At 40.6% G+C, this 14,230-nt stretch overlaps 1 protein-coding gene across 2 annotated transcripts in view; it reads left to right on the forward strand.

Annotated features, from left to right (window-relative positions):
- Nucleotides 1-913: 913 nt before the first annotated feature.
- The window catches only part of LOC145722726 (rho GTPase-activating protein 26-like), a 115,372-nt gene continuing 102,055 nt past the window's right edge, over nucleotides 914-14,230 (forward strand). Inside the window, exon 1 of one of the 2 annotated variants that reach the window (XM_081826939.1) lies at nucleotides 914-1,074. In XM_081826939.1, the coding sequence (XP_081683065.1) occupies nucleotides 942-1,074 (133 nt within the window). In that variant the 5' untranslated portion in view covers nucleotides 914-941. The remainder of the gene's footprint in view (nucleotides 1,075-14,230) is intronic. The other variant, XM_081826938.1, reaches the window with a different exon arrangement.

Here is a 14,230-nt window from a genome sequence, read left to right on the forward strand (position 1 = left end):
TCCAAGAATTCTATCTCATTGCCTCTGATTGGGTCCTGTGCCAGTCCATGGGCCAGTCACTGAGCCGAGGGCATCACAGTGCTTTATTGATGAACCCTGGGCCACATGCCTTCTCTTTGAAGCCCAATGTAGTCAGCTGGACTAGAAATGGAGAAGAAGTAGTTTCCCAAGAAAAACTCAGATACCATTATCATAAAATGGGGTATGGATGCTGGGTAGGCAAAGACCAAACCAAAACAAAAAACAAACAAAAATTAGATGTCTACAACCAGATCATCACACTCACATGTCATTGACCAGAAACCACCACCTCTCTCACCAGTAGATGAATATACTGCTAAATGAATGATGCCACCAGGTCCTAGACTTTCAATTGTTTTCACACTGACAAAGTTACAGCCTCTGGTTTAAATCAGCATCAGGAAGTTAACACTGAGAGTAGAAAATAATCGTCATCTGTGAGAAAAAAATATTCCAACTGATTTAAGCAAAATCACAGAATAGCACAAACTTGGTAATTAAATTTGGTAACCAGAAATGCTACTGTTGCCCAAATAACCCTTAGATTACAAGGTGACAAAAGTCTAGGAAAAAAAAAAAAAGAAAGCCTCCCCCTTTTTTTTTGGCAGGGAGTTCTAGATTTGTCTAGAGACCCATTTCACTTTCCACTCAGAAATAATTCCTGAAGAAATTGTCACACGAGAGAAGGCTCAGAATAAAAAAGCCTTTCTAATACCTGATAATGTGTGTGTACTTAGTTCCTATCTCACTTTATGTTCATGACATTACACCTTGCCACTCCTCCACACTTCTGACTACTCCTTTTCTGTATCCTTTACCCAAGCCTAAACCATTGGTGTTTTCCAGAGTGTCATGGTTCGCTCCCAGCTCTGTTCTTACAAACAGACTAACTCTTCATTCATTCTTTCCAGCAGGTACCCATGGACAGCCTCCTTTGGGCCAAGTACTGTGCCAGCCATCCTCGTGGGTTAACTCCCGATCATCTGTGTGCTAATGACGCCCACTCTCTGAAGTCCAGACCTCTCCCTTCACAATCACTCCTACATTCACATGGTAGGTACTTTATAAATAGCTCTTAAATTGGGTGCCTGGGTGGCTCAGTTGGTTGAGCGACTGCCTTCGGCTCAGGTCATGATCCCGGGGTCCTGGGATCGAGTCCCACATCGGGCTCCCGGCTCGGCGGGGAGCCTGCTTCTCCCTCTGACTCTCTCCTCTCTCATGCTGTTTCTCTCTCGCTCGCTCTCTAATAAATAAATAAATAAAATCTTTAAAAAAAATAAAAATAAAAATAAATAGCTCTTAAATTAATGGATAAATGAATGAATTCTTTTCCCTTAAAGTTTTAAGTTCAACGCTCCTAAAATGAAATCCTCTTCCTGCCTGATGTTACTACTTGGACTTGGTAATAACCTCAAGAAGAAAACATAAACTTACCCTTGTCTCCTCCTTCTGGTCTCCTTCACATCAAGTTCCACTAATTTTAACTCACTGTTTGTTAAGCCTGCCTTTCTCTCCCACCTCCACTCCTCCTGCCTAATTCAGACCTGTATCATCTTCTCCTGGGATGCTCCCTGTGGTCTGCCTGCCTCCAAGCATGTCCTTAGAGCATCCGCACTCTCCTGCTTCAGTGGCTCTCTGTTGCCTGCTGAACAAAGATCATACTCCTTGATTATGTTAAACCAAGTTCTCTGTGTCCTGCTCTCTGCCTTCCTTCCCAGCCTCACCTTAAGAGTAACTTGCCCCAAATGTCTGTGGTTTCCTGTACATAGCATGTAGATTCTTTGCTTATGTTCTACACTCTGGTATATGACCCACTGTGTACCTTCATTTGTATACCTCCGTGTAAGCCTCAGCTGATGTGCCTGTCCCTCTAGGAAGCCTGGCTGAGTGCCCCCTCCTTGGCTCCCGTAGTATGCTGGGCATCCCTCTCTCATTGTTCTGTGAAGATCAGGTCCTCTTGCCATCATCACCTGGACTCCTCTGTGAGTTCCTTGAAGACATGGGCATGTCTTTTTCATTCTTGACTCCTCAGTGCCTCACCTGATACCTAGTCGGATTTCAAAAGTGTCTTTTGAAGGTCTATGTTTGTCCAAGACTGGGATAGAGGGTGACTGGCAGAAACTTGGAGGTAATCTAATTTGCATTTTTGCCCAAAGGATTAACTCTAGGGCCCAAAAGCAATTGCTAAAGACCCTAAAATATGCGCTGGTCTGATACAGTGGGATCAGAAAGCTGACTAATAAGAAACAACAGGTGTTGGTGAGAAAAAGGAACCCTCGTGCACTCTTGGTGGGAATGCAAACTAGTGCAGCCACTGTGGAGAACAGCATGGAGGTTCCTCAAAAAATTAGAAATAGAACTACCCTATCTATGATCCATAATTCTACTACTGAGTATTTACCCAAACAATATAAAAACACAAACTCAAAAAGATACATGTATGGTGTTTATTGCAGCATTATTTATAATAGCTGCATTATAGAGGCAGCCCATGTATCCATCCATAGATGAATGGATAAAGAAGATATGATATATATATATATATATATATATATATATATATACATATATACATATATATATACACATATATATACATCAGCCATAAAAAGAATGAAATCTTATCATTTCCAGCAACATGGATGGATCTAGAGAGTATAATGGTAAATGAAATAAGTCAGAGAAAGACAAATACCATATGGTTTCACTCAAATGTGGAATTTAAGAAACAAAACAAACAAAGAAAAAAAGAGGCAAACAAACAAACAAAAAAACCCCAGACCCTTAAATACAGAGAACAAAGTGGTGGTGACCAGAGGGGAGGTGGGTGGGTGATGGGTGAAATAGGTGATGGGAGATTAAGAGTCCATTTACCATGATGAGCACTGAATAATGTATAGAATTGTTGAATCACTATATTGTACACCTGAAACTAATATAACACTGCACATCAACTACACTGGAATTAAAATTAAAACAAAAAGAAAAATCAGGTATTTCTCCAACTAAAACCATTTATTAACTTACAGTCAGATCTTCTACGCCTATGCCAAATTTTCAGGCTAATATTATTAAAATTAATTTGAGATCCATGTGGATTTTCAACCAGTCAGAGCAGAGTGAGTTGGGGGGAGAACAGTAGAAAATGAAATGAGAAAAGATGTATCTCTGGGCTAGATCATGCTTTTACTTTTCTTTTGGTAAGATGAAAAACCATTGGAGGCTTTTGATCAGGAGAATGATGTGATATAATTTACTGTTCTATTAGGATCACTCTGGCTGCTTGGGGGAGGCTTAACTACAGGCAGCATCGGTAGAGTCAGGAGACAAGTTAGGAGGCTACTGCAATAATCTAGGAAAAATATGATGGTAGCTTGGGCCATAGTAGCAGAAGAGATGGAAAAGCAGTCAGATTATGGGTTTGTATTGAAGACTCAGCCAACAGAGCTTGCCAGAATTGGAGGTAGCTTGTAGAGAGGGAAAACAAAGATGCTTGTAAGGTTGCTGGCTTGAACATCTATGGGGTTGGATTTGCCATTGGGAAGAGCAGATTTGGGGAGAAAATCGAGAGTTAGTTCAGGTCTCTTTCTAAGTTTGAGATGCTTATTTAGGTATAAAGGTAAAGTGTTGAGCAGTCAAGCTGTGTTTGCCTGTCTGGAGTTCAGAGGAGAGGTCAAAACTAGGGTAGATATTCAGTGTTTGTTAGCATGCAGATAGTATTTGTGGCCGTGAGGCAGGTTGGAGTAACCTAGGAGGTGTGTGTGAATAGAGATTTTCCAACTGACCTGGGAAAGTCCAGTGTTCAGAGGATGGGAGAATAGGGAGGAACCAGCAAAGGAAACAGAGGAAGAGGGGCCAATGAGAAAGGAGACCCAAAGGCAGTAAGTGGGAGGTGACCCAGAGGCCAAGTGAAGAAAGATTATTGTGCCTGAAGCAACAAACAACCTAGCAAATTCTGATGTACCCCTGTCTTTGGATCTTTGGATACTGTATTTCTGTGTGTGTGTGTGTGTGTGTATGTGTGTGTAACTCCTTTGGTCTGGAGTCACCCATGTATCACACACCCTGTGTTTCCTCCCCTAGAAATTCTGAGCCCCTGTGGTCCAGGACTTCAGTGCTGGGTCTGTGTGATCACAATTTTACTAGTTTTCTTTTCCTTTTGTGGCAGCCACAAGATCAGTTCCCCTTCCTTTCTACACTTCGAAGGAAAGCCTGAAGCTTCTGCCAGGTCTGCCCATTCATAAGGTCATTCATTCATTCATTCATTGGTTCATTCACCAGATAGTTATTGGGAATTTACAATATGCAGGTGCTGTTCTAGGCACGGGAGGATGGAGCCATGAACCACATGGTCCCAGCTCCGTCCTTGCCCGCAGGGAGTTTACATTCTAGTGAAGTGGGGAGGTGGTAGGGAGAAGGGGGAGATAATGTGTGTGAGGGATGGTCAATAAACAAATAACTTGAAATTGTTATGCATGCACTGAAGAAAACAAGCAAGGGTCTGAGATACAGAATAGCAATGGAGACTAAGAGGGAGGGCTATTTTCAATTGGGAGGGCAGGAAAGCTTCTTGAAGAGTTAGATCTGAATATCTCCAAAGTAGCCAGCAAAATCTTTTTCTTGTTTAGAGTCCTGAATTGAACCTGTGTTCCTAGTTCCTAGAAACCCCCGAGGCTCTTGGTTTCCTCCTGGTTTACTGGAACAGTGGAGGAAACCTATATCCAGTTCTAGCTTCAAGTGCACCATTACTCTCCCAGTTCACATTATAACTCTGAAAAATCAGTTCTTTCACAGTTGCATCTCACATCCAGCAGAGGAGACAAAAGATTATAAAAATGCAATTTATTTAAGTTCATCTTCCAACAACGTGGCCAGTTACTGCTTTATTTAACTTTATTTACTCAGTTACTGCTTTATTTGTTTTTGAACACTTGATACAGTGCAGACTCTGGTCTAAGTAAGCATTTTTTGTTCATGCTACCAATTAATTTTTACAACAGCCCCGTGAGGTGGGTGACCAATGGATGACCATTGTCAACCCCATTTTATAGTTAAAATGCCTAAGACTTTTAGAGATTAACTGGTTGTAGTCCCACAGCCAGCAAGTGACAGAGCTGTGGTTAAAACCCATGTCTGTCTCATGCTTGAGATTTTGCTCTTGTCATTACTTTATAAAAGGTAATACGAAGGGTGCCTGGCTGACTCAATTGGGGGTGTGTGTGACTTTTGATCTCCCGTTGGTGAGTTTGAGCCGCACGTTGGGTGTAGAGTCTACTTAAATAAATAAACCTAAAAAAAAAAAGATGATATGACAACATTCTTGACTATGTCTCTTAACTACTACATCCTTCATCCTCCCCTAATTATTGTTAGCTAAGAAACGTAAATACAAATTCACAAGTGGTAGGGTTTCTCCATAGTTGAACGATTTTGGGGGTATTTCAGTGACCTGTGTTAGTACTATTAATCAAATTCCATCCTAAACAAGAAAAAAAAACCCCTCCATCCTAAAGTAAAAGTGTGGTTAGTTTGTGATTTCAGCTTTAAAACAAGCACTCATTGTCTTTCAGGAATGCTGTAAATAGAAATTCAAGGAAGTATTTCAATTAATAAAGATAAAAATATTTTTGTTAAAACATCAAATATTTGGCTTTCATTTCTTAGCTCACTTTAAAAACTATAATTTCAAGATGTTTTTAGCAAGCATGGTACATTTTGAGGTTTTTAAAAGTTCATATAGTGATACAAGTTATAATTTATGGGACATTTATTACACCTGAAAATATACTAGGTATATTATTTCACTTGTTCTTAACTATAGCTCTCTGTGATAATTACTTATTGTCCATCTTCTAAAGATGAAGCCATTGAGACTCAGATAGTGAAGAAACTTACCTGAGATTCAAAATCATTGTGTCAAAGCCAGTATTTGAACCTATGGATGGAAACTGATGCTTTTTTCATTATACAACTTTGTTTTTTATTCGGCCTTCAGAAGTGTTCTTTCCTTATTAGATTACTTTCATTCTTTAAATAAGTGACCTTGGGGAAGTATCTTTCTTCCCTGGTATTCAGTTTCCTTGCCTTTAAGACAATGTGATTGAATTGGATATTTTCCATAATCTCTTTTAGCTCTAAAGCTACATGGTTCTGTGAGTCCACGAATGGCCCAGTTCAAAGATAATTGGTTGGTGTTCAGTGGGACTCCTGGTTTTCTCATTTCTGCTTTTTGGGAAACAGTAGGAAATTGAATCTTTTAAATCAATTTAGTAGGTTTATCTACTATATTTTATACTGACAGATATATTATCTGGTCCTTTTTAGTTGCAAAATGTTTCCTCACTGTCATTTATAGTACTCATCACTAACAATAGGCCAAAGAAATAGATTTGAATTGCTTTTCCTTTCTTTCATTGGGTTAGTCTGGGGGTCAGCAAACTGTGGCTTGTGGGCCAAATCTAGCCTGGTACTTATTTTTATATGGTTTACTAAGATTGGGGATTATATTTTGTAATGGCTAGAAAACAAAATTAAAGGAAGAGTTTATGATGCCTGAAAATTACATGAAATTCAGATTTCAGTGTCCATAAAGTTTTTTGAAACCCAGCCACTATATTCATTCGTGTATCATCTGTGGCTGGTTTCCTGCCACAACATCAGACTTGAGGAGGTACAACAGAGCCTGAATGGTCCAAAAAGCCTGGAAACCCTTTCTAGAAAAAGTCTCCCAATCTCTGGGTTAGTCTGTATTAAAGTGATTAAACAAGGAGACCAACTGAGGTTGTTCTAATGCCTTGATAGCCAAGTAAGCAAAACAAAAACTAAGCAGGACTCAGTGTACTTGAATCTGAGAAAATGAAACTGAAGAACACAGTCACAAACAGCCACCCAGGCTTTCCCACATAAAGCAACCACTTAAGCTATAACCAAATAATTGCTTTGCTTTGCTTCCAAGTCTTCTCCATAAAAACTTTGCCCTTAACTCCTTTCAGTGGAGCGCTCCCAATCATTCTGTTTGGTGCTGCCTGATTGGATTGATGTTTGCTCAAATAAACTCTCAAAAAGTTTAATGTTTCTCAGTTTATCTTTTAACATCTGTCATACTGTATTGATTGCCTCTTATTGCTAGGCATTCTACAGGTCACAGGGAACACAGAAGCAAGCAAGTCATACAAGTTTCCTGGGCTCAAGGACTCATTTCTCAAAAACAGAACAAACAGGTGCCAGGCCAGCTGAGTCAGTGGAACATGGGACTCTTGACCTCGGGGTCGTGAGTTTGAGCCCCACGTTGGGTGTAGAGATTACTTAGAGGAAAAAACAACAACAAACAAAGTTGGAGGGCACAGGACTTCCGAATTTAAATTTTGCCAAAGGAGTTTTTTTTTTTTTTTTTAAAGATTTTATTTATTTATTTGACAGAGAGATAGAGAGAATAAGTAGGCAGAGAGGCAGGCAGAGGGAGAGGGAGAAGCAGGCTCCCCACTGAGCAGGGAGCCTGATGCGGGGCTCGATCCCAGGACCCTGGGGTCATGACCTGAGCCGAAGGCAGCTGCTTAACTGACTGAGCCACCCAGGTGCCCCGCCAAAGGAGTTTTTCAAATACAGCTCCTACCTTCATTTATCATCATCTCACTTTAAGAAAAAGAGTCTGTTAATACAAAAAATGAGTATATTCATATCAAATTTGTAGGAAGGACATAATCTCAAAATAGAAAACACGGCCTCAGATGGAACGCATATTATGGAAAACTCATTGCGTTCTCACTGTTTTTCTCGTTTCACGATGGATCAGAGAAAACTTCTTCCTGGGCTGGCAGAGGTCATCAGATCAGCTTTGGGGAGCACAGCGCTGGTTCACATTGTCACTTTTCAGGCAAAACAGCCTTTAGAACATAGCTAGTTTTTAAACTGGAGAGTGTTAGTGTTTTAGTGGTGCAAATCTTCAGCTTGACAGCATTACAGCCACTAATTTTGTAAGGCAAATTTTTCTGCAGATGGTGCCAGGTAATACAAACGTAGTGATGGGAAATTCCAGAAACAAACTAGAAAGGGAAGTGGGGAAGTAAATAAAAGAAATCTGCCAACATCTACTCTTGTAGATCCAGCAGATATTATATCCCCTTTGCCCTGCATGTAGATGCAAGATAACCCATTTTCGTACTCATGTTTCATGCTGGCTTCTCCTTAGAAGGAAGTGATGGTGAGAATAATTTCTCTACAGAAACACTGCCCTCCACTATACTACCAATGCCACTTAGGATAGACATAGCACCCACTAAAAACCACAGCATCACCTCAAAACCCAGGGCTGCATCTAAAGGAGCAGGGATCCCCAGAGAAGAAAACTTACCCATTAATGAGGATTTGAAGCTGGATAGTGAGTGTTTTCTAGTTGCTTTAGAAAGTTTTTAAATTCCCAGTGACAAACTTTGTATTTTGCAACAACTGAAATAGCAACCAAAAGACTAGAAATGACCCCTTGCTTCTGTGCATCCCCATTCTTGGTGTCTATGATATTGTTCATCTCCCAAACGTGTTTTCTAGAGCACGAACTACGGGGGACCTAGTGGGGGAGACAGGATTCTGTACTCAAAGAAAAATGAGAACTACTACGTTCAGAACAGTCTCACAGGATTATTTACTGCAGGACATCTCAGGACCTCTAATACGCTAATGTGTGTTTCAAGCATATACACATGTACATGAAGATCTGGAGGCGAGAAAGAGAGCAAGGTGCACAGGACTGCTTTTGTGTAGGTTACTTTACCAAAGTAAGCCATTTTACTTGGTCATTTCAGCAGCAACAATTCAGCAGCAGCCTCAGCAGCAACAATTATAAAATAGACCAATTATTTTCACGGACCCAGGTAATCCTGGGTCTGTAATTGAAATTATCTTTGACAGTTTTCTGATTTCATCTCAGTCTCTGAACAAGCTTATTTTTATTGATGGAGTTTCATTTTTTAAAATATCTTTCTTCATTTAATACACATTCCTGTAAATGTAGATATATCATTAAATGTTTAGGAAACCATCCTTAAAACCAATGATTTTCCAGGACACCTGGGTGGCTCAGTTGGTTAAGCGCTGGCCTTCAGCTCAGGTCCGGATCCCGTGGTCCTGGGATCAAGTCTCGCGTCAGGCTCCTTGCTCAGTGGGGAGCCTGCTTCTCTCTCTGCCTGCCGCTCCCCCTGCTTGTGCGTGCTCTCTCTCTCTGACAAATAAATAAAATCTTTTAAAAAAGCCTAATGATTTTCCATTTTGGAAACTCCCTAAGAACCATGTATTAATGCAGATGCCCAAAATTCAAGAGGAGGTGATTCAATAGGTTTCCTATCAGTTAGGGTTGTATCTGGCTTTGAGTAACAGAAAACTCCACTAATGCGGCCTAAATAGGTTGCGTTATTCCCCCCTTCATGTGATGAGTAGTTGGTAAGTGGGCATTTTAGGGCTGGGTGTGGTGGCTCATGGATATCACCAAGGCACCTGGCATGTGGCATTCATCCTCATGGTTGCAAGATGACGGCCGCTCCTTAACGCATTACGCCCATATTCTCGGCGAAAAGAGTAGGGAGGGAAAATGGGCAAAAAGTGCGTGTCAGCTGTCCCTTTATCAAAAAACCAAAACCTTTTCCAAAGCCCCACCCAGTAGATTTCCAGTTCTATCTCGATGGCCAGAAAAATGGCACATGGCACCAGCAGCTGTGTAGAAGTCTGAGTTGTTGATAACATACAAAACAGACCTGTATACTGCAAGTAATACGAATTTCATTAATTTCTTGAGCCAAAGAATGTTAATTAAGTGCTGCTACCTCCCCTGAAGAACTACAAACCAATGAATTTTTAAGGAGAGATTACTCTTTCTTCTTTCAAGGAAAATAAGGATTTCATGTCTGTTTCAGTCAATTGGATTCGATTTTTAGCCAAAACAAATTAGAGGCTTGCATAATTATTGATATATTGGGGGCATACCAGCAAATGGTCCTGGAAAAACACATACATTTCAGAATGAGATACCTCCTCTTTCATTCATGTGTGATCTTATTCCAATTTTAGGTTTGGCTAGTATTATTAATTTTATATATATATATAAAATATCTTTCTTATAGATATCTTATATGCAGATAGTTACTTAAAACAGATAGATTTGAATTCTTAGCCTAGTTCTACCACTAAGTATGTGACCTTAGACACCTTACTTCTCTAATCTTTAGTTGCTTTATCTATAGAACAGGGATGGTAATGCTACCTACTTCCCAGATTTTAGTAGAGGTTGGAAATGCAATAAAGTACTTAGCACAGATCCTACTACAGAAAAAAAGCTCAAATAAATATCATCATTAATATCACTACCATCATCATTCTTTCTTTTTTTTTTTTTTTAAGATTTTATTTATTTATTTGACAGAGAGAGATAGTGAGAGCAGGAACACAAGCAGGGGGAGTGGGTGAGGGAGAAGCAGTCTTCCCACGGAGCAGGGAGCCCGATGCGGGGCTCAGTCCCAGGACCCTGGGATCATGACCTGAGCCGAAGGCAGACGGTTAATGACTGAGCCACCCAGGCGCCCTTACAGCTTTAGTTTCAATAACACATTTTCGTATATTTTCTTCTAAAGGCTGTGATATTTTATTTTTCACATTTAGATTTCTGTTCCATCTGGTATTGTTTTTTTCTGTGTAGTGTAAGGTAGTGGTCAAGACTAATTTGTTTCTCCTTATGGGTAGCCATTTTGTACAGTGCTGTTTATTAAATCTTTCTTCACTGCTCCGCAGTGTCACCTTTATTGTAAATCAGGTGACCATATATGAGTGGATCTGTTTTTGGATTCATTTATTGTTCTTTGGTCTGTTTATTTATTTTTATGCCCATCCCCTACTGTTTTAATTATAGAGCTTTATAATCTTGATATCTGGTAATGTAGGTCATTCAGACTTTTTTTTTTTTTTTTAAGATTTTATTTATTTGACAGAGAGAGACACAAGGAGAGAGGGAACACAAGCAGGGGGAGTGGGAGAGGGAGAAGCAGGCTTCCCGCGGAGCAGGGAGCCCGATGCGGGGCTCGATACCAGGACCCTGGGATCATGACCTGAGCCGAAGGCAGACACTTAATGACTGAGCCACCCAGGTGCCCCCATCATTATTTCTTAAAATCAACTTTGTCGGGCTGTAGCTTAGACACAATAAAATTTTAACAAATGTCGACACCTGTGTAACCATCACCACAACTGAGACATAGAATATTTACAACACAATCCCCAAATCATTCTTTTAAAACCGGAAAACTGATGCCTTATCCGGTAATAATACAAAGGTGAAGTCACTGTATAAAAAGCAACATATGGTATTAACTATAAAAAAAGAATGAATATGTGCTAACTAGAATTGCGAAACCATGGAAATGTAGCAGAAACAGCATTCATTTTTTTAAGATTTTATTTATTTATTTGAGAGAGAGAAAGAGAAACAGCATGAGAGGGGAGAGGGTCAGAGGGAGAAGCAGGCTCCCTGCCGAGCCGGGAGCCCGATGCGGGACTCGATCCAGGGACTCCAGGATCATGACCTGAGCCGAAGGCAGTCGCTTAACCAACTGAGCCACCCAGGCGCCCAGGAGCATTCATTTTGAGGGGGTTGGGGGACGGTCAGATGTACTGCTTATTATTGCTTCTGCCTATTCAGCATTAATTCCCTCTTTTCCTATTAACAGCCCTTTGTTTGTCCTTTGGGGGAAACAACTCCTCCCTGGTGCTTTACGTTTTAGGAGTGGGGCTGTTTAACCCCTGGCTTCAGTCTTTAAATTTCTGCTCTAATTCTTGGGGGAAAAAAAAACCTCTGTTACTGCTAATATTGCTGGATATAAGTTTGGAGGAGCAGAGAGCCACTGAGAATGAAGGCACCATAGAGGAAGGTCAGCTCATGGGATGGAGAGAGAAATCTTGTGCTGATGTCATCATCCAAGTCCCCAGAGGCTACATCTATTTCTGGTCCTTAGTTACATGAGGACCTAAGAACCTTCATCATGGACCAGCCCTGTTCTCCAGTTTGTGTTCAGGAGCCATGAATGAGTGGCCTCTGCTCACCTCTGCTTATGTGGGCTCAGAGAGAACCTATATGAGAATGCTCTCCAATTTTCTACAAATGGAAGGTCATTGTATGGCAGGTGTAAAATAAATTGGACAACTGAAGTCAGAGGTTACGGATTCAAACTATACTGATACTGAAAATAGGACTCTTTAGACTTATTGTTTGACTAACTGGAAGGAATTCAGACATCTTCCAAAGAATCTAGGTCAAGTTATTTTGCCTAAATTATTTCTATATTTCCTATGAAAGTGATTTTTGCTTTATTTTCCTTCATAGCTACAGCCTATGTTGTCACATGCATTGCTGTTTCTTCCTTATTCAACTCATGTCCCTCCTATTGGCATTGTGCAGCTCTGAAGTACCCATTGCTGTTCTAAGACCTGGGGCTGTAGCAGCAGACAACACAAAATCTCAACTTTATGGAGTTTATTTTCTAGGAAGAGAGAGATAACTGCACCTTCCATGTGCCAGTTTTGTACTCAATACTACTGCATTCTGATTCTCTTTTTCTGATAATATTGCCTGAAGTGTGGGAAGTGCTTATGGAAATTCTGAATTAAATTAATAAGAAATAAAATGTTACCCACACGTATTTGCCTGTAAATGGACATATTAAGGTATATGTGTATATGTATGTATCACACACACTTCTTAGCTAGGTAACCTGGTTTAATTTACAATTCTGGGCCTCAGTTTCTCACCTGAAAAATGGGGATTATCATAGTACCAATATTACCTGGTAGGGATTAAATGCATGTAAATAATTTAGCATAGTGCCTGGCACAAACTAAGCGCTTGACAAATGATAGCTAACGTTATTATTATTATTAATACATTTATTTTACTTTATACACAATTGCCCAATATTCCACAACAGGAGAAGATAAATCATTGTGGCCCCCATTTTGTTTCATTCATTTAACATTTATTGAATATCATGTGCCAGGCCCACTGTGGCAGATTATTTTTTTCAAACATGGCTGTAACAGTATCTCCCATTCCTGTCACTTCCCCACCTAGAGGCATAGTCTCATTCCCTTTCCTTTGAATCTGTGAGGGATTGTGACTTGCTTGTAGCTAATGACAGTGGTAGAAATTTGTGACTTCTAAGGCTAGGCCATAAACGGTGGTGCAGCTTTCCCCTTGTGAGATGGGACATTCACACTGGAGTCCTGAGACTGCCATACAGTGAGGAAGCCCAAAGTTGGGCACACACAGAGCACATGGAGAAGCCCTGGGCCCACCCAAGGAGAGGGAGCAGCTCAGCTAACCACCCCTGCTCCAGCGCCTGTCACCATCTGACTGGGAACAGAGGAGAGACTCTAAGCTGGAGTCTAAGCTCTCCCCAGATTCCTGGTCCCCAGAGATCATGAGAGAAAATCAAAAGATTGTTGTTTTAGACTATTAAGTTTCAGTGTGATTTGTTATGTATCCATAGAGAACCAGAACACCTACCTTTCAAGTGCTCAAAATACAGCATTAAGCAGATCTTTCTCATCCTTGGCAAGTGAGGAGCAACTATTTTCAGGGTTTTAATTATCTATCCCATAGCTGTTTGGGCCTGCTCTCAAGTCTAAATTTGTAGATACAACACCAAACAGATCACACTCATTCATTCATTTATGCATTCAATAAACCGATCAATTTATTTCTCAACATAGATGCCTTCTCTGGCTCCTGAGTTGGCAAACTTTTCCCCATGTTCCAAGCCCCGAGGCCTTCTCCTGTCTCATCATGCAGTGCTTTTGCTTTTCTCCTGTCTCTCCCACCGACCAGCAGCAGTTAAGTTCATTCTGTGTTATTCATCTTAGTATCTGTACCATCTAGTTTAGCGCCTGCACATAGCAGACCTATTTTAAAAAACAAACAGAACAAACAAAAAAACCTTAACTGAAGGAGGGCTGCTAGTTCCTGGACATACAAAAATTTTTGCAGGGACAGTCCCTATCCTCCAGGAGTTCACAGTTCAGCACTAGACACTGTGGGGTCCAGCCTGACAAGTGCAGTAAGTGAGCTGCCTGGATTGATTCCAGTGGTGGAACAGAGGGACAACAAGGCAGTGCACTGGGGGTGGGAGGTGGGGAAAGATTTATTCATTTATTCCACAAATATTTGTCAATCACCTGA

Source organism: Leptonychotes weddellii, chromosome 7 (genome assembly GCF_054177405.1).
Source record: "Leptonychotes weddellii isolate Sample4059 chromosome 7, ASM5417740v2, whole genome shotgun sequence".
NCBI lineage: Eukaryota > Metazoa > Chordata > Mammalia > Carnivora > Phocidae > Leptonychotes > Leptonychotes weddellii.